This window comes from Bufo bufo, chromosome 8, assembly GCF_905171765.1.
Source record: "Bufo bufo chromosome 8, aBufBuf1.1, whole genome shotgun sequence".
Taxonomy (NCBI): Eukaryota; Metazoa; Chordata; class Amphibia; order Anura; family Bufonidae; genus Bufo; species Bufo bufo.
In genome coordinates this window covers 179,675,658-179,699,682 of record NC_053396.1, presented here as the reverse complement: position 1 = coordinate 179,699,682, position 24,025 = coordinate 179,675,658, and the positions used below count along the sequence as shown (strand labels likewise).

At 48.3% G+C, this 24,025-nt stretch overlaps 1 protein-coding gene across 4 annotated transcripts in view; it reads left to right on the top strand.

Annotated features, from left to right (window-relative positions):
- Nucleotides 1–24,025, top strand: part of CCDC9 (coiled-coil domain containing 9) — a 72,737-nt gene that overhangs the window by 22,156 nt on the left and 26,556 nt on the right. For all 4 annotated transcript variants that reach the window (XM_040442172.1, XM_040442173.1, XM_040442174.1 and 1 more), the window contains exon 12: nucleotides 2,098–2,587. In XM_040442172.1, the coding sequence (XP_040298106.1) occupies nucleotides 2,098–2,587 (490 nt within the window). The remainder of the gene's footprint in view (nucleotides 1–2,097; nucleotides 2,588–24,025) is intronic.

The window sequence follows — 24,025 nt, the reverse complement described above, 5'->3', positions numbered from 1 at the left end:
ACGATGTGTGTACGTCATAATTCACTGCAGCAATGTGCGGGCAGGCGGGTGACCACGGAGCGCGAGTAAGGGTCCATTCACACGTCCGTAGTGTATTGCGGACCCGCAATATACCCGGCCGGCACCCCCATAGAAATGCCTATTCTTGTCCGCAATTGCAGACAAGAGGAGGACCTGTTCTATTTTCTTTTCCGGTGCCGAGGCCAGGAAGATCGGTGGCACGCTCTGGAAATGTGGATGCGGACAGCACACTGTGTGCTGTCCGCATCCATTCCGTCCCCATAGAGAGTGAATGGGTCCGCACAATTGCGGAACGGATGCGGACCACAATTGCGGACGTGTGAATGGAGCCTAATAGCAAGCTCTTCAATCGCACTCTGTGGTCACATGGCACAAACGAATCATCAGTGCAAAAATTTTGCATCAAGGATTTCTTTGTGTCGAGTTAATCGATTAATTCGAGTGATCGTTTCAGCCCTACAGTAAGTTTTTATCCCACAGAAAGAGTTTCTGGAGCAGCCTAGCAGTGTAAGGGTACGACCACGCGTGGCATATATTCTTTCTCACACAATCGCACAGCAGAAAATCCATAGCGTTTACCGTAGCAGCAATGTGGATAAGATTTTAACAAAATCTCATCCACACACTGCAGCAATTTTTTGCAGTGGAATCTGCACTTGACTTGATCTGCGGTATAGATTTTAAATTTGCAGCCTGTCAATTTATACCAGGCATCCTCAAACTGCGGCCCTCTAGCTGTTGCAAAACTACAACTCCCGGCATGCCCGAACAGCCTACAGGTATCAGCCTACAGCAGGGCATTGTGGGAGTTGTAGTTTTACAACAGCTGGAGGGCCGGAGTTTGAGTGTGTCTGATTTATACTGTCGATTTACACCGCTGATTATACCTTTGGCAGCGCATCAGCATGTAAATTGTGCAGGTTTTACCATTAAATGACAGCGGATGTTCCACAATAAAATCCGTTACATATAGTCGGACCCTGAAAGCAATTTTTCGAGATTTTACATTCAAGTAAATGAGCCTTTAAAGAACTAGGAGAGCTGCACGTGCCTGGATGTCACTGTGGTAGTTAGGTCATCCATGTAGCAAGGACTATTCTATAGGCTTAGAGTTGTAGAGGCTTAGAGTAGCAGGTATGTAGAGGAAATTTTGAGAATCTCTTCCACATGCTGCTCACATTTTCTTTTACAGAAGTTGAGCATTTTGCTTGTTTTGTAACCTGTTGCAGGGGTGAAGTTTGTGGCGAATGCTCTGCATGTTAAACATGTGGATTTGGCCATGGGTTTATAATGCTGAGCTGTTTCCATCAGTCCTATCTGTGAATTGCATGATCCAAATACTGCATCAATCAAATTCCTTTTCCTGGCTTTGGGGAGGGATGGGGACACTAAGGATCTAGCAATTGGAGCAGGTCTATTAGTCTGTTCTTTGCTAATCTAACATTTGCCACCTGTCCAGTGGCTGTGTGATAAATCTCCGACTAGAATAGCTCTATAAAGGGCATCTGTCAGCAGTTCTGTCCCTATGACACTGGCTGACCTTTTACATGTGCTGTTGGCAGCTGAAGGCCTCTGTGTTGGTTTCATGTTCATATGTGCCCGCATTGCTGAGAAAAATGATGTATTAATATATGCAAATGAGCCCCTAGGAGCGACGTTGCCATTACACCTAGAGGCTCTGCTCTCTCTGCAACTGCTCCGTCCTTTCCACTTTGACAGGACCAGGCAGTGAAAACATCATAATGTCTGGCCCTGTCAATCAAAGTGGAGGGGGCGCAGCAATTGGAGAGAGAGCCGAGCCTCCAGGTGTAACGGCAATTCCCCAATTGCTCCTAGAGGCTTATCTGCATATATTAAAACATCATGTTCCTCAGCAATGCGGACACATTTGAACATGGGACCAACACAGATGCCTTCAGCTGCACATGCAACAGGTCAGCCTTTTTTATAGGTACAGATCTGCTGACAGATGTCCTTTTTTAATTTCTACCCAAACTGTATAGCACAGTAGGAAATGTGTGGTTACAAACAGAATGTAATTATGTAAAACTCATTAATCTTGCTTTGATTCCTTAGGAGACTAAGAAGGCAGAGGAGCCACAGACACGAACCCCAGAAGTATCAGCAGCTGGGAGAGATGACAAGGAAAATAAAGGGGAAGATGATTGCGAAGAAGATGAAGAATGGACAGACGCTAGTGAGGATGAAGAGGATGTTGAAGAGGAGGAGGAGGAGGATTCTTTAGAAGGTGAGGAAGATCTTGGTAAGGATCTCGACAAGATGCCTCAAGCCAGTGCTACCCCAAAAGAAAAAAGGCTACCGAAAGATGTGGCGACTCCTAAGCTGACGATGCCTCCACCCGACATGAACACTGATGACCGAGCCGTGGAGACCAAGCCCACCAGTCCTTTCTCCCCAGAAGGACACCGTCCAGTAACAGACTGGGGAGAAGAGATGGAGCTGCTGTCTCCTCCAGGAAGCAGCAGCGAGGACAGTCCTCCTCAGGCGGTTAGTACGAGGGGATTCAGTGAAGACTCAAAATCTCAAGAGAACTCTTCACCCTCAGGTCAGTGAATATTGGGATGTACTGTTACTACCTTCTAGTATCTCATCTCGTGTACACTGGTATGATAGTATATAAGATGCGGTAAAGTGAGTTCACTACGATGGGATAAGTGGATGAATGAAGGCATCACCCTGTGACATTGACCAGCAGTAGGGAACAGTCACGGATAGTGTCCCTTAAGAGGACCTGTCGTCTCTCCTGACATGTCAGTTTTAGTAACTACTTTTATTCCCCATGTAGTAATTCCGAAACATCTATTCTTATAACTCTATGTTGAGCCATTCCTCTGTTATTCCTACTCGTTATAATAGTTGGGGTGTGCCCCTGCACAGTCTGACATTATTCAATCAGTCCAATCATTATTATTCCTTCTAGAAGTGATGAATGAATTGCAAGCAGTTGGTGGGTGGGTGTTACCAGTTGGGGGGGGGGGGGGGGGGGGGGTGGACCCCTGCACAGTCTGAAACTATCCAATCAGTGCTTCCAGTGTCAGACTGTACAGGGACCCCACCCAACTGGTAACACCCAGCTGGACCTTCATTGCAAACTGCTTGCAATTCATTAATGACTTCTGGCAGGATTAATAAAGTAACGGAACATCCTAGGGTCATACGAATAGATGCTCCAGAAGCTCCATGTAAGTATTTACTAAAACGGAGATTTCGGGAGAGGTGAAAGGGGTTCTCTTTAAATAGGGGCATCTAAAAGGTATAAGATACCCTAAGGGTCTGTCAGGACGCTCTCGACATACTGTGATTATCCTCTGTCAGTAAGTGTGTAGGGGCCATCTTTAAGGTGAGCCCCCCCCCCCCCCCCATCGTAAGCAGGATATATTACATAAAAGGAGCTTGGGTAATGCTGACCTGCCACACACTTCTTTAGTGTTGCTTTTTAGTACAGCTCCCTAGCCGCAAAGGACGTCGTCTCTGGTAGTCTTAAAGAGCCCTGGTGTCTTATCATTAGCTCTGCATGGTACTCTACAGGGGCCCCATGTTTTACACTGCTATGTTCTGTGCTCTTTTTGGCTGCTGTGTATAAGTTCAGGCTTAAAAGGATTGTCCCAAGATATAAACATAACCCCTATCCACAGGTTAGTGGATATGTTTCTGATCAGTGGCGGTCAGGCTGCTGGGACCCCCACTGATCACCAGAACAGGGACCCCGAGTCCCCCAAATGCATGAAGCAGCAGGCAGACCTACTGATGCCCCATTTATTTTCTAAATTAAAATGGGCCAAATGAGACAATAAGGTGGGTGCCTGGAGAGGTGTCTGTACAGGCCCGCTACCCAGTTATGAAGATCTGTTATGGGTCTTTAGCTTTCTGCCCCCTGCTGGAGGGAGTCCTGTATGACATGCAGGATTTTCTATCCATGTCTGGATGCAGTGCAATCCACATTTATTGTGCTCTATGTACAGTACATACTGTAGAAGTTTTCTTTAGTGATTGGCGATGTTTTCCTGGACTTAGATACTGATGACTAGGGATGAGCGAACTTGCTTTTTTCAAGTTAGGATTCGGCGTTCGGGTATTTATACAATTCCGTTATGGATTCCGTTATCATGTAATATAACCGAATGCTTTGAGGCAATGTGTATTGCATTCCATCATAATAGAAGTCGGATCCGTTATGCTGCCCATTGACTTCTATTATGACGGAATGCGTCTTAAAGGCTTCTGTGGTGCACTCCGTCAAAGCATTCGGTTATATTACGTGATAACAGAATCCATAATGTAATTGCACAAATACCCGAACGCCGAATCCTAACTTGAAAAAAGCAAGTTCTCTCATCCCTACTGATGACATTATCCTCAGGACAAGTGATTAATATCAGATCATTAGGTGTTTGGCTGTTCCGAGCAGCCCCGGGTGCCACAAACTATACAGTAGATGGAGGCGGAAGCAGAATGCCCCGTCCACTGTGTAGTGGCTGTGCTGAAGTTCTGTAATTCAGCTACTATTCAAGTGAATTGTTGAGTTGCAGTATGCATAGTGGATAGAGCCTTCTGCTTCCGCCTCCATCTTTTGTGTAGTTTATGGCGCTGGCGGCTGCCCAGAACAGCTGATCGGTGGGGGTGCCAGGTCTCGGACCCCTACTGATGTGATATTGATGACTTCTCCTAAAGCTCATCAGTATCAAAGTCCTGGACCCCCCCCCCTTTTTTTTAAGGGTATAGGCTTTATATTTTTTGTTACATGGACTGAAGTTTCTGTTCTTCCCAACCCCGCAGGCTATAACAGGCGACGGCACAAAGTCAGCTATTAACCCTTCAGCTTCCTGCCAGGTGTCCTCCCGCAGCGCTTGTGATTGGATAATGAATGATTAGCCTTGTGCGATTGATCTGCATGGATTATACCCAGAACGCATTCACCTGCATGCATGTCATCACGCGGCTGACGTCAGGGGGCTTTGGTTCCCTCGCCTATCTGTGAATTCTCTTATGCTGACATGATGTAAGCCGTCCACCCCGTGGGCTCAGTATTTGGTAAGGGGCATGTATTAAGCCTGCCTTATCTGCACAAACTATAATCAAGGCTGGAAATTGTTGATCATGTGCAAGTATTTCTTAAAACGTAACATACATAGTATATAAGGCCGAAAAAAGACATTTGTCCATCCAGTTCGGCCTGTTATGCTGCAAGTTGATCCAGAGGAAGGCAAACAAAACCTGTGAGGTACAAGCCAATTTTCCCCACTTTGGCCCTCTACATTTTGTCCTTGGCCTACCCTGCAGCCATGACGTACATCAGTTTACTTACTGCCACCGCTAGACTGCATTGATGGCTTCTCTACTGTGACCTGCTTTCTTTGTCTTCCCACCATAATCGCTGATGGCAAAGTGACTAATTAAATACACAATCACTGTCTGATGATGGTGTTACTGCTTGGACCCACCCTGTCTTGGAAGAGGTGGCAACTCTACAACTTTTGCATGGTGGTGCCACTCCTAACCCTGCTCGTTATCTGGATATGAATCCCTTCCCATCCCAGTGAGCAGGACTTCATTATGGTTCTGACTGCACTGAACAATGGTTCTTTAAGAAAAGTTGTTGCAGGAGTCCTCAGTGGTCAGATGTCATTGTATCCCATTAACGCTTGCATGGTGTGCCCATCTTGGCAAAAAAATTAGCAAATTTGCAGATGGTCTTTGTTAAATAAAAAAAAAATCATGTTCTGAGTCTACAGCTCCTCTGCAGATGTGTTCATCTCCATGGTAACAGACTACAAACAAACTGTGTAGTCTGAATACACCCCTTCCCCTCTCCCCAATCTGTTCCTCTAATTTTTGCTAATATATATTTGGCAGATAAAACAAGAAGGATGCAAATGTAATGTAACGTGACGACAGGATCCGACTACACAGGGTTTCTTAGTCTGTCACCATGGAGATGCAGGAGCTGTAGATGGAAAACTTGCAAAGTTGTCTATTTATTATAGATGCCTTGGAACAATAAAAAGAATTGGTTGTGAAGGTGGATGTAGCTTTAAAGAGCGTCTGTCAACATGATTAAGGCCTAGTTCACACCTCAGTTATTTCCATCAGTTATTGTCAGCCAAAACCAGGTGCGGGTCAAAAACACAGAACAGGAGCAGATCTTTACCTTTATACCTGATCTCGGAGTAGGCTTCAGTACTGGTTTTGGCTCACAATAACTGATGGAAATAACTGAAGTGTGAACTCTGCCTAACCCTAGTAAAGCAGGCATATACTGCCTGGTAGGGTTGAATGTGCCGAGTGCACCACTACGCCTGTGTTGCAGCACTCTGTGGCGACACAGGAGAGGAAAAGGTGAAGCGGTGCTCTAGTGGACTAGGTCAGACACTCGGTGCTCTGAACATCTCATGAACTTAAAAATGAGAATAAAGTATTTGTCTAAAACTACCTCTGATTGCAACAAAGGTGGGTGCACTTAGCAGGATCCACCCTAGCAGGTAATATTCCTGGTTTGCTAACAGATGCTCTTTAAAGCCTGCCCTGGCCTGTTACATTGTGCATCCCTTTGATTGCATTATCTTTATATGTTTCCAAACCCGCTGCACTCTGTATGTGTAACAAATATGATATTGAAGGGGGTACTAACAACGTTAAAGTTCACAGTATTTACTCCTAATTCTAATTCTAACAAATTAAAATCAAGCATGGGCAATTTAACGCTGCCAGCTCATTTGCTATTTTAGACGTAAACCTGTGCAGACTCTGTGCCCAAATGCATTCCCTGCACTATTGCGTCTGAACTAGTGTGGGTGTTTTTTGGTTAGGAGATGTTGCATTTTTTTTGAGGATCTTGGCTTGAAATATTTTAGTGTATTTCAGTAAATAAGGGCCTTAGAGCATAGCTGGGAGGGAGGGGGGTGACGTGTCTTGGGTGCTGGATGCCCCATGTGCTCCCCTTCTGCACAGTTGGTAGGATGGGTTAAGAAAAAGGGATCTTGAAAAAGTGTTGCTTTTGCCCATAGGCTGTACAAGTCAAATCAAAGCCAATTAACTACAGTGGCAAAGAATTCACTTTTTAAAAAAAAAAAAATCCAGTACAACTTGTTTGCCTTATTTACCAAAAAATGAATTTTTTTTTGCAATTTCTTACGTGACACTTTTGTTTTGTAATGAAATTTTGTATTATTGCACAGAATCATGGAAACTCAGTCATGGTAATTACATCTGCCGCTATCATGTTCGTGTTTTTTTTTATTTTTTTTTTTATGGTTTTTATTGAATTTTACACATACATAATGCGTAAAGACCAAAAACAGACCCAAATACAGATTTCCAAATAGAAGAGATGATACATAATGTCAATGAGCCGCTATCATGTTCTCGTATCACCTCCTACAGGGCTGCTTGTTGAGCCTCCTCCATGTGTACTTTTTTAAAATTGTACAACAGTGACACCTGCTGGTTAAACATGACATAACGGGCAACCTCGACCCTACAATACGATACACTTTATTGATTCAGAGGAAAATTTCAGGACAATTGAAAATAGGCAGTGTTAAAGAGGACCTGTCACCGCTCCTGACATGCCTGTTTTAATAGCTTCTTGCATTCCCTGTGTAATAACCGTTCTGGAGCCTCTATTCTTATGGCTCTAAGTTTCTATTGGCCTTCAGTAAGGGTACAGAGCGGAGGTAACCAGTTGGGGGTGTGTCCCTGCCCAGACTGAAAATGGCAGCACTGATTGGATAGAGTGAGTCTGTGCAGGTTCACACCCCCAGCTGGTTACCGCCCCTCTGTACCCTTACTGCAGACTGCTAGCAAATCATAACTTCAAGTAGAAATAATAAAGGAATGGCACAGCATAGAGCTAATAGATGCTCCAGAATTGGTATTACATGGGGAATGCATGAAGCTATTAAAACAGACCTGTCAGGACTCAGGAGCGGTGACGGGTCATTTTTAAATATGTAGTTTTTTTTTATCATTGTATTGACAGAGACTTCCAGTCTAATTGTGAGCCGTGAATCATTTTTCTTGTAATATTGTATTAAAGGAGAACTCCATCCAGTGATTAAATTCTTTCCCTTTTGCTCTCCTATTCCATGTTTTTTTTGTTTTTGTTTTTATTTTATATGGAGCATTCGGTCACTGTGATATTTCTTTCTTTTGTGAAGACTTTGATGGGAAGAATTGCTCTTCATTTTTCATTTACGAATGACGTCCTCCTTTTAACGAAATACTTGGTGGTAAATAAATTAATTTACCCGTTCCCTGAACTGACGTTAAGGTGTAGATTTTTTATTTTTTTTGCATGTAATAATGACAAAAAATTCTCAGAATTATGTATTTCTGGAGGTATAATTAATTTTAAGGTATTTGTTTTATTAGCTGGAACGTATTCCTGAAATTAAATACATTTTTTTTAAAAATAATTGTTTAGTAATTTCTTTTAAATGAAGACCTGATGGGAGAATCTCCATCCATACAAAACCGCTATATTTTGTTACTACTTTTAACAGTATTTTACAGTGTGTGTGGTCCCTGTAGCAGCTATATGAACAGTTCTGTGTCCAGACACCATAACTCGGCTCTCTCTCACAGTGGGAAATCCCAGCACAGTGCAAAGCACCAGCAGCCATGTTACTTCCAGACAAGCTGCTGCATAAAACAGAGCCCTTGTAACAAATTCAGAGGAAACATGTCAGACAAATAAAAAGATGTGGTCGCTGGGTTTCTGGCTGACCCTATCGATTCCAAAAACAAGGGGCTCCATTAAAGTAAGTGGAAGTTCTACAAACATTGTTGAATACATGACCTCTAGAGATGAGCGAGTCTATTCTTACAAGGGGCTGTCTCCGCTGCTGAAGAAGCTCCCACCTGCTGCTTGACTGACAAGCCTGGACATCACACTCTGCCCCAATCTCATGTCAGGGCCACATCTCCGCGGAGGCTCTGTTTCTTATTCCGGAGCAGAGACGCTGGTGGTGTATGCAAAGTCGCTACTCGCGAATGTCCACCTCTTCCTTGAGAACAAGGCATCGTGTCTTCATATAGCCATCGATGGGCACTGGATCTCGGTCAGAAATGTGGTTTCTCGCCCATATTCCTTGGGGGACACAGGAAACCATGGGTATAGCTCTGCTCCCTAGGAGGCGTGACACTAAGTGAAAGCTGTAAGCCCCTCCTCCATCAGCTATACCCTTCAGCCTGGAGAAGAGACTGCCAGTTTTTGCTTAGTGTCCAAGGAGGCAAGACACCCCCTGCTTATGCAGGGTTGTTTTCCTATGATTTTTTATTTTTGCGTTATTTGTTGTTTTTAATTCGATTTTTTTTCTACCTACAGGGACAACAGAGGCGCATTAGACCCCTCTGTTTCTCCCGGGGTTGAGTTGCGCCAGTGCCGGTAATTCCGCACTGCCGCCTCCCCCACAGAAGACAAGGTGGACCAGGGCAGCCTCGCTCCCCTGCGTCCCGCCAGCTCAGGGTCGTCCGCACGCCAAGTCCCTCCCCCGGCTTCCTGCCACTGCGGTGCCAGGAGCTGAAGGGGCGACCCCCGCTGGATGGACTGAGGGCGAAGACAGCGTATGGTGAGAGTGGCTGCTCCAGCCTCCCCTTCCTCCCTCCCACCGCTGCTACAGGCTTCCTGGGCTCCCATGGCCACTGCTACATCCCCCTTGGCCACTGCTACATCGTGCGCCCCCCCCCCCCCCCCCCCGGGCATATCGGGACCGTTACCGGGCAGGGGAGTTTATCTGGGCAAGTCCTTGGCAGGGACGCTGCCTTCAGGGGACGGCTGCAGGCAAAAGCAAGCCGTCTGCCACATCCAGGCGCGGCGGGGGCCGCTTACTTGGCGTGAACGGCGCCATTTCATCTTGGCCGGCACTTCATCATCCTTGGGGGTTAAAATCATTTTGCCGCGCGCGCGCGGCTCTGCTTCTTCTTCAGCGCGGCAGAGGGGGGGCGGAGCTTCCTACATGCGCTCCGCTACTTCCGGTTTCATCGGGCTCCACTTCTCAGTGCTGCGTGGAATCCTCTCTGCCGTGCGATCCTGAAGCCATTCATCTCCGTGCTGCTGCCTCTCCTCCACAGCCTCCTCAGTCTGTTCCCCTTACCGCTGCCACTTGCATCATCCGGGTCTGGTAGGACTGTTAACCCCCTCCGTGCCACCACTTTTCTTGGGGTCCCCCACTTTAAGTGCAACATCTTTTTTTCCACCATGTCAGACCCTTCTGCAGCTGCCAAGCCTTGGTACCATGCCTGTACTGCTTGTAGGGAACCCTTTCCCCGGGGGCAGTCTGATCCGCACTGTACTGCATGCCGAGCTCCACCGCAGCCTCAGTCGCCCGCTGTGTCGCTCCCTGCTTCCTCTGACCCGCCTGACTGGGCTAGATCCCTGTCCCAGGCCGTGGAAAGCCTCACTCATGTCGTGGGCCGCCTAATAGACAGGCCACCTACCCCGCAGGACGCCTCTCTGACTGTCGCGCCCTCCGGGTCCACTGCTTCTGCCGCTGCAGCGGGTTCACTCTCTCTTAGTGACCCCTCCCGAGCTAGGCACTCTCAGAAGCGTATTAGAGTAGAGCGAGCCTCCTCCTCTGAGGCCTCACTCTCCCCGCCACGCGTGCGCACCCAGACGAGCCTCTCCTCTCCAAAGGATTCGCTCTCTGAAGGTGAATTGGCGGTTTCAGATTTGGAAATGGACTCGGCCCTGCCGTCCAAGCTAGCCTCAGCGATGGGTCAACTCATCTCTGATATTCGTGACACCTTTAAGGTGCAGGATGATCCCCCTAGCTCTGACGCAGCTAGCGTCTCCTTTATCAGACCCAGGCAGGCCTCAAAAGTCTTTCCAATCCACTCTGATTTCTCCTCTGTGGTGTCTAAGGCTTGGGCTCGCCCGGACGCCCGTTTTGTCAGCCCCAAGAAGCTGGACATTTGCTATCCCTTTCCAGCCGATGTCGTGGCCACATGGTCTTCCCCACCCAAGGTGGACCCCCCTGTGGCCCGGCTGTCAAAGAACACGGCCATCCCTGTTCCCGACGGGTCCTCTCTTCAGTCAGCGGAGGACCGTCGCATGGAGACCCTTTCCAAGGGCATTTTTGCTGCCTCCGGTTCTGCTCTCCGACCGGTTTTTGCCTCTGCTTGGGCAGGGAAAGCAATCTCTGCTTGGGGTGCGCAGCTGGAACAGGAGTTGGACTCGGACGTCCCCATCCAGGACCTACGTTCCTTGGCCCAGCTTATTATTCGGGCCGGGAATTTTGTTTGTGAGGCCTCCCTTGATGCGGGAGCCCTTATTGCACGCTCCTCCGCCCTGGCAGTTTCCGTCAGGAGGGAGCTCTGGCTGAAGGTTTGGAAAGCGGACGCTGCCTCCAAACGTTCCTTGGCGGGGCTACCGTTTGCGGGTTCCCGCCTTTTCGGGGTCCGCCTAGACGAACTTATTTCGGAGGCCACGGGTGGTAAAAGCACCCATCTTCCTCAACCCCAAGCCAGGGGCGCCCCCCGCGGACGCCCTGGTGCGTCTCGTTTTCGGTCCTTCCGCAGGGCCTCTGGGGCTCCCACCACAGCTGCCGCTTCGGCTCCTCCCCAGGACAAGCGTAGGAAGCCGTTTTTTCGGGCCCAGCCCTCCTGGCGCAAGCCGCAGGCTGCCCGCACACCCGCAGCAAAGCAGTCCTCTGCCTGAAGGCGCGCCCCCACCCACCCGGGTGGGGGGCCGGCTCCTCCTTTTCAGGGACGTCTGGATGGCTCACGTCTCCGACGCCTGGGCCCTCGAAATTGTGTCCTCCGGATACAAAATCGAATTTGCATCCTTCCCTCCAGATCGGTTCTTTCGCTCCCGCCCGCCGCGGGACCCGAAAAGCGCGGCTGCGTTCTCCGCGGCCGTTCAAGCCTTACTGGACAGGGGGGTGATTACCCCCGTTCCTCTAGAGGAAAGGTTCCAAGGGTTCTACTCGAACCTCTTTGTAGTTCCCAAGAAGGGAGGTTCGGTGCGGCCCATTTTGGACCTCAAAAAGCTCAACCGTTTTCTCCTCCTTCGACGCTTTCGGATGGAGTCCCTCCGTTCCGCGGTGGCAGGGAGATTTCATGTCTTCCATCGATATACAGGATGCCTACCTCCATGTTCCGGTAGCCCGGTGTCACCATCGCTTCCTCCGATTCGCCGTGGGGGACCTCCACTTCCAGTTTGTCGCCCTTCCCTTTGGGCTGGCAACTGCCCCCCGGGTGTTCACCAAGGTCCTGGCCCCGGTTTTGGCCTTACTCCGTTCCAGGGGTGTTTTTCTGCTACCGTACTTGGACGATATCCTCATCAAGGCTCCGTCCCTTTCTCAAGCGGTTGCCAGCGTGGATCTCACTCTAGAGACTCTGGCGAGGTTCGGTTGGGTCATCAACTTCCCCAAGTCCTCCCTTCCCCCCTCCAGACAGCTAGTCTTCCTGGGAATGCTTTTAGACACAGGAGCGGCGGAGGTACGTCTTCCCTCGGAAAAACGTCTGACCCTCCGTGGGGCGGTTCGGGGTCTCCTTCTCCACCGTCCTTCCGCTTCTGCATGCGGGTCTTCGGGCAGATGGTTGCCTGCTTCGAGGCGATCCCATTTGCGCAGTTTCACTCCCGCCCTCTCCAACGGGCGATCATCTCCTCCTGGGACAAATCGCCGGAGTCTCTGGATCATCCCTTCCGTCTATCGCCTCCGGTGCGGTCATCTCTCCGCTGGTGGTTACAGTCCCCTCTTCTGGGCAGGTCCTTTCTGCCACTCAACTGGTTGGTGGTTACAACCGATGCCAGTCTCTTGGGCTGGGGAGGCGTGTTTCCTCCCCGATCCGTCCAGGGCATTTGGTCTCCATCGGAGTCCAAACTCTCGATCAATGTCCTGGAGCTGAGAGTGGCCCTTCTGTCTCTACGACACTGGACTCATCTGCTGAAGGGTCATCCTGTTCGTGTACAATCGGACAACGCCACGGCTGTGGCGTCCATAAACCACCAGGGGGGCACTCGCAGCGCTGCAGCAATGCGGGAGGTCACCAGCATTCTCCGTTGGGCGGAAGCCCACGTCCCGGCCCTATCTGCAATTTTTATTCCAGGGGTGGACAATTGGGCGGCGGACTTCCTCAGTCGCACCACCGTCGACCCCGGCGAGTGGTCTCTTCACCCGGAGGTATTCGAGGCCATTTGCCTTCGTTGGGGCATACCGGACGTGGACCTCATGGCCTCAAAATTCAATCACAAGGTCCCCGCCTATCTGTCCAGGGCCAGGGATCCGGGAGCTTGCGGAGCCGACGCCCTCGTTCTTCCTTGGCGAGGCTTCGCGCGCCCATACATATTCCCTCCCATCCCTCTCCTGCCCAAGGTCCTTCGGAAGATAGCGGCGGAAGGCGTCTCGGTGATTCTGGTCGCTCCGGACTGGCCCCGCCGGTCTTGGTATGCCGACCTCATGCTGCTCCTGGCAGACGCGCCCTGGCCGCTGCCCGCCAGGGAAGATCTTCTCTCTCAGGGACCGATCTTCCACCCGCGTTTAGGGTCCCTACGTTTGACGGCGTGGTTGTTGAGACCACCGTCCTGACGCGTAGGGGTTTTTCTGCGGACGTCGTCCGCACCATGATCCGCGCCCGTAAGCCGTCCTCTTCTAGGATCTATTATAGGACCTGGAGGACCTTTTTGGGGTTCTGTGCCGATCTGGGGATTCCTCCGCTCCGCTTTTCTCTCCCCACCGTTTTGTCCTTCCTGCAGAGCGGACTGGCCCAAGGGCTGGGCCTTAGTTCTTTGAAGGGTCAGGTGTCTGCACTGTCCATTTTGTTTCAGCGCCCACTGGCCCCCCTTGGTCCTGTCAAGACCTTCCTTCAGGGCGTGGCTCACGCGGTTCCCCCGTACCGTCCTCCGGTACCGCCCTGGGACCTGAACCTGGTTCTCTCAGCGCTCCAGGCTTCCCCTTTCGAGCCTCTGCGGACGGTTTCCTTGCGACTTCTGTCCTGCAAGGTTATTTTCCTTGTAGCCGTCACCTCTCTTCGGAGGGTGTCCGAATTGGCTGCACTCTCCTGTCTGGAACCTTTCCTAGTGTTCCACCAGGACAAGGTGGTTCTTCGTCCGGTCCCTTCCTTCCTTCCTAAGGTGGTCTCCGCCTTTCATCTGAACGAGGAATCGTTCTCCCCTCTTTGTGTCCTTCCCCTTTCCACCCGCGGGAGAGGAAGCTTCATCGCCTGGACGTTGTCAGGGCGCTCAAGATTTACCTGGAAGTAACCAGCTCTTTCAGGCATACTGACTCGCTCTTTGTGGTCCCGGAGGGGTCGCGCAGAGGGATGGCGGCATCCAAAGTTGCTATCGCCCGTTTTGTCAAGATGGCTGTTACTGAGGCTTATCTCGCCAAGGGCAAGGTTCCGCCCCTTGGTGTTACCGCTCACTCCACTAGAGCGGTCGGGGCTTCCTGGGCTCAGAGGAATCGGGCTTCTACGGAGCAGATTTGCAAGGCGGCCACTTGGTCCTCCTTGCACACCTTCACCAAGTTCTACAGGGTGCATACTCATGCGTCGGCTGACGCTGCTTTAGGCCGTCTGGTGTTGCAGGCGGCAGTTGATTGATGCCTCTGGTGTTGGTTGAGTTTGTTCTGGTCCCTCCCTTCTGGGACTGCTCTGGAACGTCCCATGGTTTCCTGTGTCCCCCAAGGAATATGGGCGAGAAAAGGAGACTTTTGTATTACTTACCAGTAAAGTCTCTTTCTCGCTCTTCCTTGGGGGACACAGCACCCGCCCTTCATTTGGGTTACAGTTGTGGTTCCGGCTTGGTTGCCCCCGTTGGGGCTCGACAGTTCTTTTTCCGGTTGGTGGTTATCTTTCACTACTTGGACACGCAACTGGCAGTCTCTTCTCCAGGCTGAAGGGTATAGCTGATGGAGGAGGGGCTTACAGCTTTCACTTAGTGTCACGCCTCCTAGGGAGCAGAGCTATACCCATGGTTTCCTGTGTCCCCCAAGGAAGAGCGAGAAAGAGACTTTACTGGTAAGTAATACAAAAGTCTCCTTTTTATGGCCGCCTACTGCCATGAATGATATATAGCTCCTGTATCTATTTCTCCTTCCTCCAAGGGATATTCACAAAGATCGTGCCTTATAATAAAATAAGGCTAAATACTGTATTTTGGTTCTGTCCAGGCGGGGCCAGAATCATATATTTATGAGGGGGGGGGGAGGGGGGCTGGTTTATAATAATAATATCTGAAGTCCGTTTTGCTTGAGTATGCACTGGCGTACTTTATACCACATTTATCAAATGTCACATATTACTTGATAAATTTTGATCCTTAAAACGGTTATCCAACATCTATAGTGAATAACTTCGGCCATCGATTTTTAAACTTTAAAACCATTTTAACACATGGATCCAAAAAACTGCTTCGGTACCAACTGGTACCTTAGTACCAAAGCTGACTTTGGATCCATGTTTTAAAATGGTTTTAAAGTTTAAAAATCAAATCCCAAATTCCTGCGAGACTTCGGGAACGAATTTGCTTTGCTGGAGCCCATACATTTGAAAGAATCTCTGTTCGAAACTTTAAATGCTGTACGAAGCGACTTGGGATGCTTGCTTCGCTCAACACTAAACCTAACACTTTTGTCTAGAAAAAGCTAATCCAGTTTTCCTACTCCAGTGTTTTTAAATAATGACTAAAATCTATCTGGAGTGAAGCCCATTAACTTATTCCCACCCATATATCAGAAATGGAGTGAGTGGTGTAAAAATGCTAAAAGTCCCAAAATGTTTGTGCAAGGAAGTCCAAAAGGTTACAAAAGCCCCACATAGAATTATTTTTTATCCCCTCCCCCCCCCCCCCCCCCCCCCCCTCTGGAGTGAAGGCATGGTAAATCAGGACCTGTGTGTTTGTTTACCCTTCCTATTTTTTTTTACCATTTGCTTTTAGTTTTTAATGCAAAAAGTGGCCTGCGGGTGTCATCTTTGCACTCCTCATATATACATCTGCACAATGTGCTGTGTGTACGTATATCTCCTGTTTCTTACATATGCTGTACAGGTTGTCATCAGTTTGTCGCCAGTGGGGCTCACAATGTAATTTTCTTATCCCAGACACATGTGGGGCGGTTTCGTTGGCAGTAAATGAACCTTTATGTACATTTTTGGATTATGTTTACTGTATATTTTATTTATTTTAAAGGGGTTGTGCATTTTTTTTTAAATGGATGATCTGTCCTCAGAATATGTTGTCAAATATCTGATCGGAGGGGGTCTGAGTCCTGGCACCCCCAGCTGTTTAAAATGAGCGCTGCTTCCTCTTTAAATTTTTTAATTTTTTTTTTGCAATGCGCGTCATCTCGTTTGCTGTAGCGGTGCAGTGTCATTACAAGTGCTCGTCCCATTCACTTCAGTAGGTGAGACGACGCTCAGTGCAATTCTCAAGATGAAACGGCGCTAACATGAGCGCCGCCTCCTCAAACTGCTGATCGGCGGGGTTATGGGACTCGGACACCCTCCCATCAGATATTAATGACCTATCCTGAGGACAGATCCTCAATATAAAACCCCTGCACAACCCCTTTAATTGTCCTCACCATTCCATTTATTCTGCAACTGCTAACCTACGCCATCACTTTATGAGCCATCAGGGTCTGCAGTCCTAGTTCACACCCTGCCTATCGAGTTGTGCAGGGAACTGTAGCCAGACCCCATTCATTGAATAGGACCAGCTGCCGTTCTGTGGACGGGCTCGGCTGTGCAGGGACAACGTGGAAGGGGATGCTGCACGGAACCAGCTGTTTGGACCCTTCAGTCTCTGGATCAGTGGGTAATCCCAGAGGTTGGACCCTCACAGATAGAAAGTCATCACACATTCTAGCGATATGCCATCACTTTATAAGAGTAACCATTTATAGGTTCCTTCTGTATATATGCTCCTTGATGAAAACCAAAAACACACGTACACACCCAGATAGAAATGTCAGATTAAAAGCAGTTATGTCCCTGGCGGATATGTAAATGATTACAATTGTGGTCTGATAAGACCCTGGGTCTTGCCACAAGAGGTTGTAAAATTGCTTTCCCATTTGCCCTATAAAAAGGCTCTCAGAGGCTACTTTTGAGTAGTGTACCTCTTGGTGGAAGATCGTTGACTGCTAGACATTCCTCTACAACATGTCAGACATTTTGCCCAGTTTACAGACTATGAGAGGGGGCACATCATTGACCTGAGAGAAGCAGGGTGGTCATTTTGATGAGTTGCCTGCTATCTAGGCTGAAGGTATAGGGAGCAGTGATTACAGGCATGTGCACACACTGTGAACAGGCTCCAGACGGCTATATAGACCACCAGTAGATTGGATTGTTTAATCTGCTGACAACACGAGCGGCTCCCACATTTTTGTTGTCCACCACCCAGACACAGGCAGTTCCGACACACCGCTGTCTCTACCACTTCTAGTCACTTAGCAGAAGTAAATTTGGTGTCGCAGAGCTCATCGCCTTCATTTGCAGTGATGTCATGAACGAGAAACCTAGACTGCTACGGACTGGAAACATATCGTCTTTAGTGACAAATCCTGGTTCAGTTTGGAATTCGATGATCGAGTATAGAGGCCTGGTGGTGAAAACTGATCTGCGGAGCCATCACATACGACTGTCACCCCTTGTAGTGATACGGAGGGCACCAACAGCTCAGTGATATGTGCAAGACATCCTGCGGACACGTGTTCCCCTCATGGCAGGGCTTCCAACTGGCATTTTTCAATAGGACAATGATCCATTCACGCAACTGTTTTTGGTCTGCATCTGATCTGCATTTTTGTGATTCGGATGTGGACTCATTCATTTCAATGGGGCCGCAAAAGATGCGTATAGCACACCGTGTGCTGTCCACATCCATATGTCCGTACTGCTCCTTCCCCCCCCCCCAAAAAAAAATTTCAAAATAAAAATAGAACATGTTCTACTCTTGTCCATTTTGCGGACAAGAATAGGCATTTGTTACTTAGTGCGGGACCTGCAGAAGGGGAAAATGCAGGATGCTGGTATCCGTGTTTTGCATATCTGTGGTTTGTGGTCCGCAAAATGGATACGGTTATGTGAATGCCCCCTTATGCTCACCCACACACATCAAGGATTTCCCTGGAATATCTCTGCCAGATTGTAATACCTCCTTAACCTGCTTGGTCGCCAGATTTATCACCAATCGAGCATTTATGGGAGCAGCTTCACCAACCTACGAGTGTACAGGCCCAGCTGTAACATCTGAGAGCAAATGTGCCGCAGGAAACCATACAGAACCTGTATGCCTCCATGCCCAACTGTATCTCATCTTGTATCCAGGCTAGAGGCCGTATCTAATCTTGTATCCAGGCTAGAGGTTGTATCTCATCTTGTATACAGGCTGTAGTCCATATCTCATCTTGTATTCAGGCTGTAGTCCATATCTCATCTTGTATTCAGGCTAGAGGCCGTATCTCATCTTGTATCCAGACTAGAGACCGTATCTCATCTTGTATCCAGGCTAGAGGCCGTGTCTCATCTTGTATCCAGACTAGAGGCCGTATCTCATCTTGTATTCAGGCTAGAGGCCGTGTCTCATCTTGTATCCAGGCTAGAGGCCGTATCTCATCTTGTATCCAGGCTAGAGGCCGTATCTCATCTTGTGTCCAGGCTAGAGGCCGTATCTCATCTTGTGTCCAGGCTAGAGGCCGTGTCTCATCTTGTGTCCTGCTTAGAGGCCGTATCTCATCTTGTGTCCAGGCTAGAGGCCGTGTCTCATCTTGTATCCTGGTTAGAGGCCGTGTCTCATCTTGTATCCAGACTAGAGGCCGTATCTCATCTTGTATTCAGGCTAGAGGCCGTGTCTCATCTTGTATCCAGACTAGAGGCCGTATCTCATCTTGTATCCAGGCTAGAGGCCGTATCTCATCTTGTATCCAGGCTAGAGGCCGTATCTCATCTTGTGTCCAGGCTAGAGGCCGTGTCTCATCTTGTATCCTGGTTAGAGGCGCAAAACAGGGTCCTAGAGCCTTCTTTCAATTGTACAGTTTTCCCCAATAAACTTCTCCTATCACATATTGTAATCACATGTCATCATTACATTCACACATGGAAAGCTTTATTCAATCCCAACAACTCCCTCTCAGTTCGTAATTTTTTTTTCTCAATGAGTGTGTGTGTGTGTGTATATATATATATATATATATATATATATATAGCACACGTACATGCAGTATTTTATTGTTCTTTTAAATTTATTGACACTTTTTATTATCCTGGAAAAGGTAATGATGATTTATCCTCAGGATAGGTCATCATTATCACAGCAGTGGAGGCGAAGTCCCGGTATCACCGCTGATCAGCTGTTTCAGGGAGTCACTGTGCTCGCCGGAGTTCTGGTGAGCAATGCAGGCTCCTGTGAGCTTTCCAAGGACAGACCTGTACATCGTATATTTTCCTGGATGACTCCTTTAACTACTTACCTAATGCCTTGGAACATCTGGCTGGTCCACATATAGCTCTGCAGGGTCTGAAATCGTACCGGTACAGGTGAGAAGAGCTTTGGCTCCGAAGCAATAAATAGGGGTAATAATTGAGGGATTGAAGAAATAATCGAGTCCAGACCTTATATAAAGTTGAACAGCAGCTTTACTTGAATAAATGTTCATCCAAGACAATCTTCAAGATTTATCTTGGTCCCAGCAGGCTTTAGCATTAAAACTGGCAGGCAAACTCGTCTCTGCTACACTTGTTTCTCTCTGGCTCTGCTGTGCTGACTGTATAACTCAGACTCTCCTGTCTGCTGCACTTCTCTCTTTGTACTCTGACTCTTAAGTTATGCCAGGGAACTATACTCCTGGCTTCTGGGGCTTTAAGCTTTGGCCTCCATGGCCAGCAGAGCTGAGGGTGCTCTGGCTGTCTTGGGCATGTTCAGCAGAGACATGTCCAGCACACGCTCCCTTGGCAGGGGGTAAGCTGGAGCTCGCTAACTTTGGTCCCCACCCTTCCTACAGGAAGTGGGTGAGCCCACTCCTCCACAGAGGGGAGTTAGAATGGAATGGAAAGCTCCATTCTACCTAATTGTAGCTCTGCCGTGTTTGCTGCCACCTGCTGGTGAACCAGGCACATTACATTTGAACATAACAGTTGCAAAACATTAGAAATAGGAATGCACCGTGTAGTGGACCTGAAGTAAATACACAAGATGACATTATATTAGCCTATTAGCGATAGTAGTGGGGTGAAGAAGTGGTAATGCCACTCTGGGGTGTTACACTACTATATCTACGGCAGTTACCGGGGAAATCTGCAATAAAAATGCTCCCTAAGGCCCTTTTCACACAGGCGAGTATTCCGAGCGGGTGCAACGCGTGACGTGAACGCATTGCACCCGCACTGAATCCTGACCCTATCATTTCAATGGGCTGTGTACATGAGCGGTGATTTTCACGCAGCACTTGTGCGTTGCGTGAAAATCGCAGCAGGTTCTATATTCTGCCTTTTTCACGCAACGCAGGCCCCATAGAAATGAATAGGGCTGCGTGAAAATCGGCCCCCATTAAAGTCAATTCACTGTATTATTTTCCATTCTAACATGGTTATAAGAGAAAATAATAGCATTCTTAATACAGAATGCTAACTAAAATGTCCATTGAGGGGTTAAATTTTTTTTTTTTTAAAAACTCACCTCATCCACTTGATCGCGCAGCCGGTATCGTCTTCTTTCTTCTTCTTGCAGGACCTGCGCTGACGTTGTGGTGAGCGCGATGATGTCACCGCAGGTCCTGCAGGAAGAAGAAAGAAGACTATATCGGCTGCGCGATCAAGTGGATGAGGTGAGTTAATTTATTTTTTAACCCCTCAATGGACATTTTACTAAGCATTCTGTATTAAGAATGCCATTATTTTCCCTTATAACCATGTTAGAAGGGAAAATAATAAAATCAACAGAACACCTAAACCAAACCCAAACTCCAGTGAAGAAGTCCGGGTTCGGGTCTGGGTACCACATTCAGATTTTTTATCACGTGCGTGCAAAACGTATTGCACTCGCGCGGAAAAAACTAAACAGCGGAACGCAACCGCGGACAAAACTGACTGAAATTGCGTGCCTACTCGCACGGGTTTGCCGCAATGCACCCACAACGCATCCGGACAAAATCCGTGACGCCCGTGTGAAAGAGGCCTAAGGGTGCATTTACATAACCGTATGTATTTTGAGGGCCACAAAACGATGATCCGTAAAGAATACGGATGATGTCCATGTTGCATCCTTTTTTTGCAGACCCATTATAACAATGCCTATAGAAATGAATAGGTCCATGTGCATTTTTTGCGGATTGGATGCGGACCAAAAATATGGTCATTTGAATGGTGTCCTAAAGTCTCTCATGACCTTAGGGGACACAATGAATATAATAAGATAGATAAATACAAAACTGCAATAAACACAAAGCCCTTCAACTCTTATCAGCTACAGTACGATAGCACCACTTGATGACCCAAATCTGTACTTCCCTTATATCAAAATTGGGGACAAAACTCAAATATGCATTTCACTGCTATGAAAATAAAAAAAACATGTAAAAACAGACACTTGTTTTTTTTATTTTTAATCCCAATTTCATTAAAAAAGGTAAAAGAAATCTAAAATGGCATAAATATAAGACCATGTGCTAACAAAAAAAAAAAGGTGTGTTTACACGTGCTGTATGTAAGTGCAGATTTTTGGAATCCATGTCTAAATCCATGTGAAATATATCAGGAAATATAGAGCGTGTTGCTTATTTCAGCTGGAAAATGCCGAGGCTCAGCCCCATTGAGTGGAGCTAGTCCTTGTGTAAATCTGCGGCATACCGGCAGCAAATCTATAACAGAGATGTTAGGGGACGGTCACGCATTCAGTTTTTGGAGCCAAAAGCTGCTTTTAAACGAGTGTATTTGCAGTCCGTATATGGGCTGGATTTTATGTACCAAAATCCGCTGCTAATGTTAATGATTAGAGCTGTTCACATGGGCGTATAATTTCCGTCAGTATTTGAAATCCGCAGCATGTCAGAGTTTTGTTCAGATTTGTTTCCAAATACGTCTATTACAGTCTATGGGAGAGCATCAAAACTGCAGGGAGGAAAGAATAAAGTATGTAAATCCTGAAGCCGTACGGATGGTATATCATCCAGAATCCGTGCGTATTCCAGAGCCTGAACACTGATGGATTTCAATACGCTCGTGTGAAAGCGGCCAAAACCATGAGTAGATTCAAAAAAGAGGAAAAGTTCTGGCTGTCCTTAAGGCCTCCTGCACATGACCGTATTTTTTCACGGTCCGCAAAACGGGGTTCCGTTGGTCCGTGAACGTTTTTTCGTCCGTGGGTCTTCCTTGATTTTTGGAGGATCCACGGACATGAAAAAAAAGTCGTTTTGGTGTCCACCTGGCCGTGCGGAGCCAAACGGATCCGTCCTGAATTACAATGCAAGTCAATGGGGACGGATCCGTTTGACGTTGACACAATATGGTGCAATTTCAAACGGATCCGTCCCCCATTGACTTTCAATGTAAAGTCAGGAGTTAATATACCATAGGATCAGAGTTTTCTCCAATCCGATGGTATATTTTAACTTGAAGCGTCCCCATCACCATGGGAACGCCTCTATGTTAGAACATACCATCGGATTTGAGTTACATCGTGAAACTCAGATCCGACAGTATATTCTAACACAGAGGCGTTCCCATAGTGATGGGGACGCTTCTAGTTAGAATATACTACGAACTGTGTACATGACTGTCCCCTGCTGCCTGGCAGCACCCGATCTTTTACAGGGGACTGTGATCAGCACAATTAACCCTTCAGGTGCCGCACCTGAAGGGGTTAATTGTGCGTATCATAGCCCACTGTAAGAGATCAGGGGCTGCCAGGCAGCAGGGGGCAGCCCCCCCCTCCCTCCCCAGTTTGAATATCATTGGTGGCCAGTGTGCGGCCCCCCCGGCCCCCCTCTATTGTAATATCATTGGTGGCCAGTGTGCGGCCTCCGTCGGCCTCCCCTCCCTCCCTCTATTGTAATATCATTGGTGGCCAGTGTGCGCCCCCCCCCCCCCGCCCGATCATTGGTGGCAGCGGAGAGTTCCGATCGGAGTCCCAGTTTACTCGCTGGGGCTCCGTTCGGTAACCATGGCAACCATGACGCTACTGCAGGCCTGGTTGCCATGGTTACTTAGCATTATTACAATATTAGAAGCATCATACTTACCTGCTGCGCTGTCTGTGACCGGCCGGGAGCTCCTCCTACTGGTAAGTGACAGGTCTGTGCGGCACATTGCTTAATGATCTGTCACTTACCAGTAGGAGGAGCTCCCGGCCGGTCACAGACAGCGCAGCAGGTAAGTATGATGCTTCTAATATTGTAATATTGCTAAGTAACCATGGCAACCAGGCCTGCAGTAGTGTCATGGTTGCCATGGTTACCGATCGGAGCCCCGGCGATTAAACTGGGACTCCGATCGGAACTCTCCGCTGCCACCAATGATCGGGGGGGGGGGGGGGGCCGCACACTGGCCACCAATGATATTAATACAATAGAGGGGGGGCCGGGGGGGGCCGCACACTGGCCACCAATGATATTCAAACTGGGGAGGGAGGGGGGTCTGCCCCCTGCTGCCTGGCAGTCCCTGATCTCTTATAGGGGGCTATGATATGCACAATTAACCCCTCAGGTGCAGCACCTGAGGGGTTAATTGTGCGGATAACAGCCCCCTGTAAGAGATCGGGTGCTGCCAGGCAGCAGGGGGCAGTCATGTACACAGTTCGTAGTATATTCTAACTAGAAGCGTCCCCATCACTATGGGAACGCCTCTGTGTTAGAATATACTGTCGGATATGAGTTTTCACGAAGTGAAAACTCATCCTCTGAAAAAGCTTTTATGCAGACGGATCTTCGGATCCGTCTGTATGAAAGTAACCTACGGCCACGGATCACGGACGCGGATGCCAATCTTGTGTGCATCCGTGTTCTTTCATGGACCCATTGACTTGAATAAGTCCGTGAACCGTTGT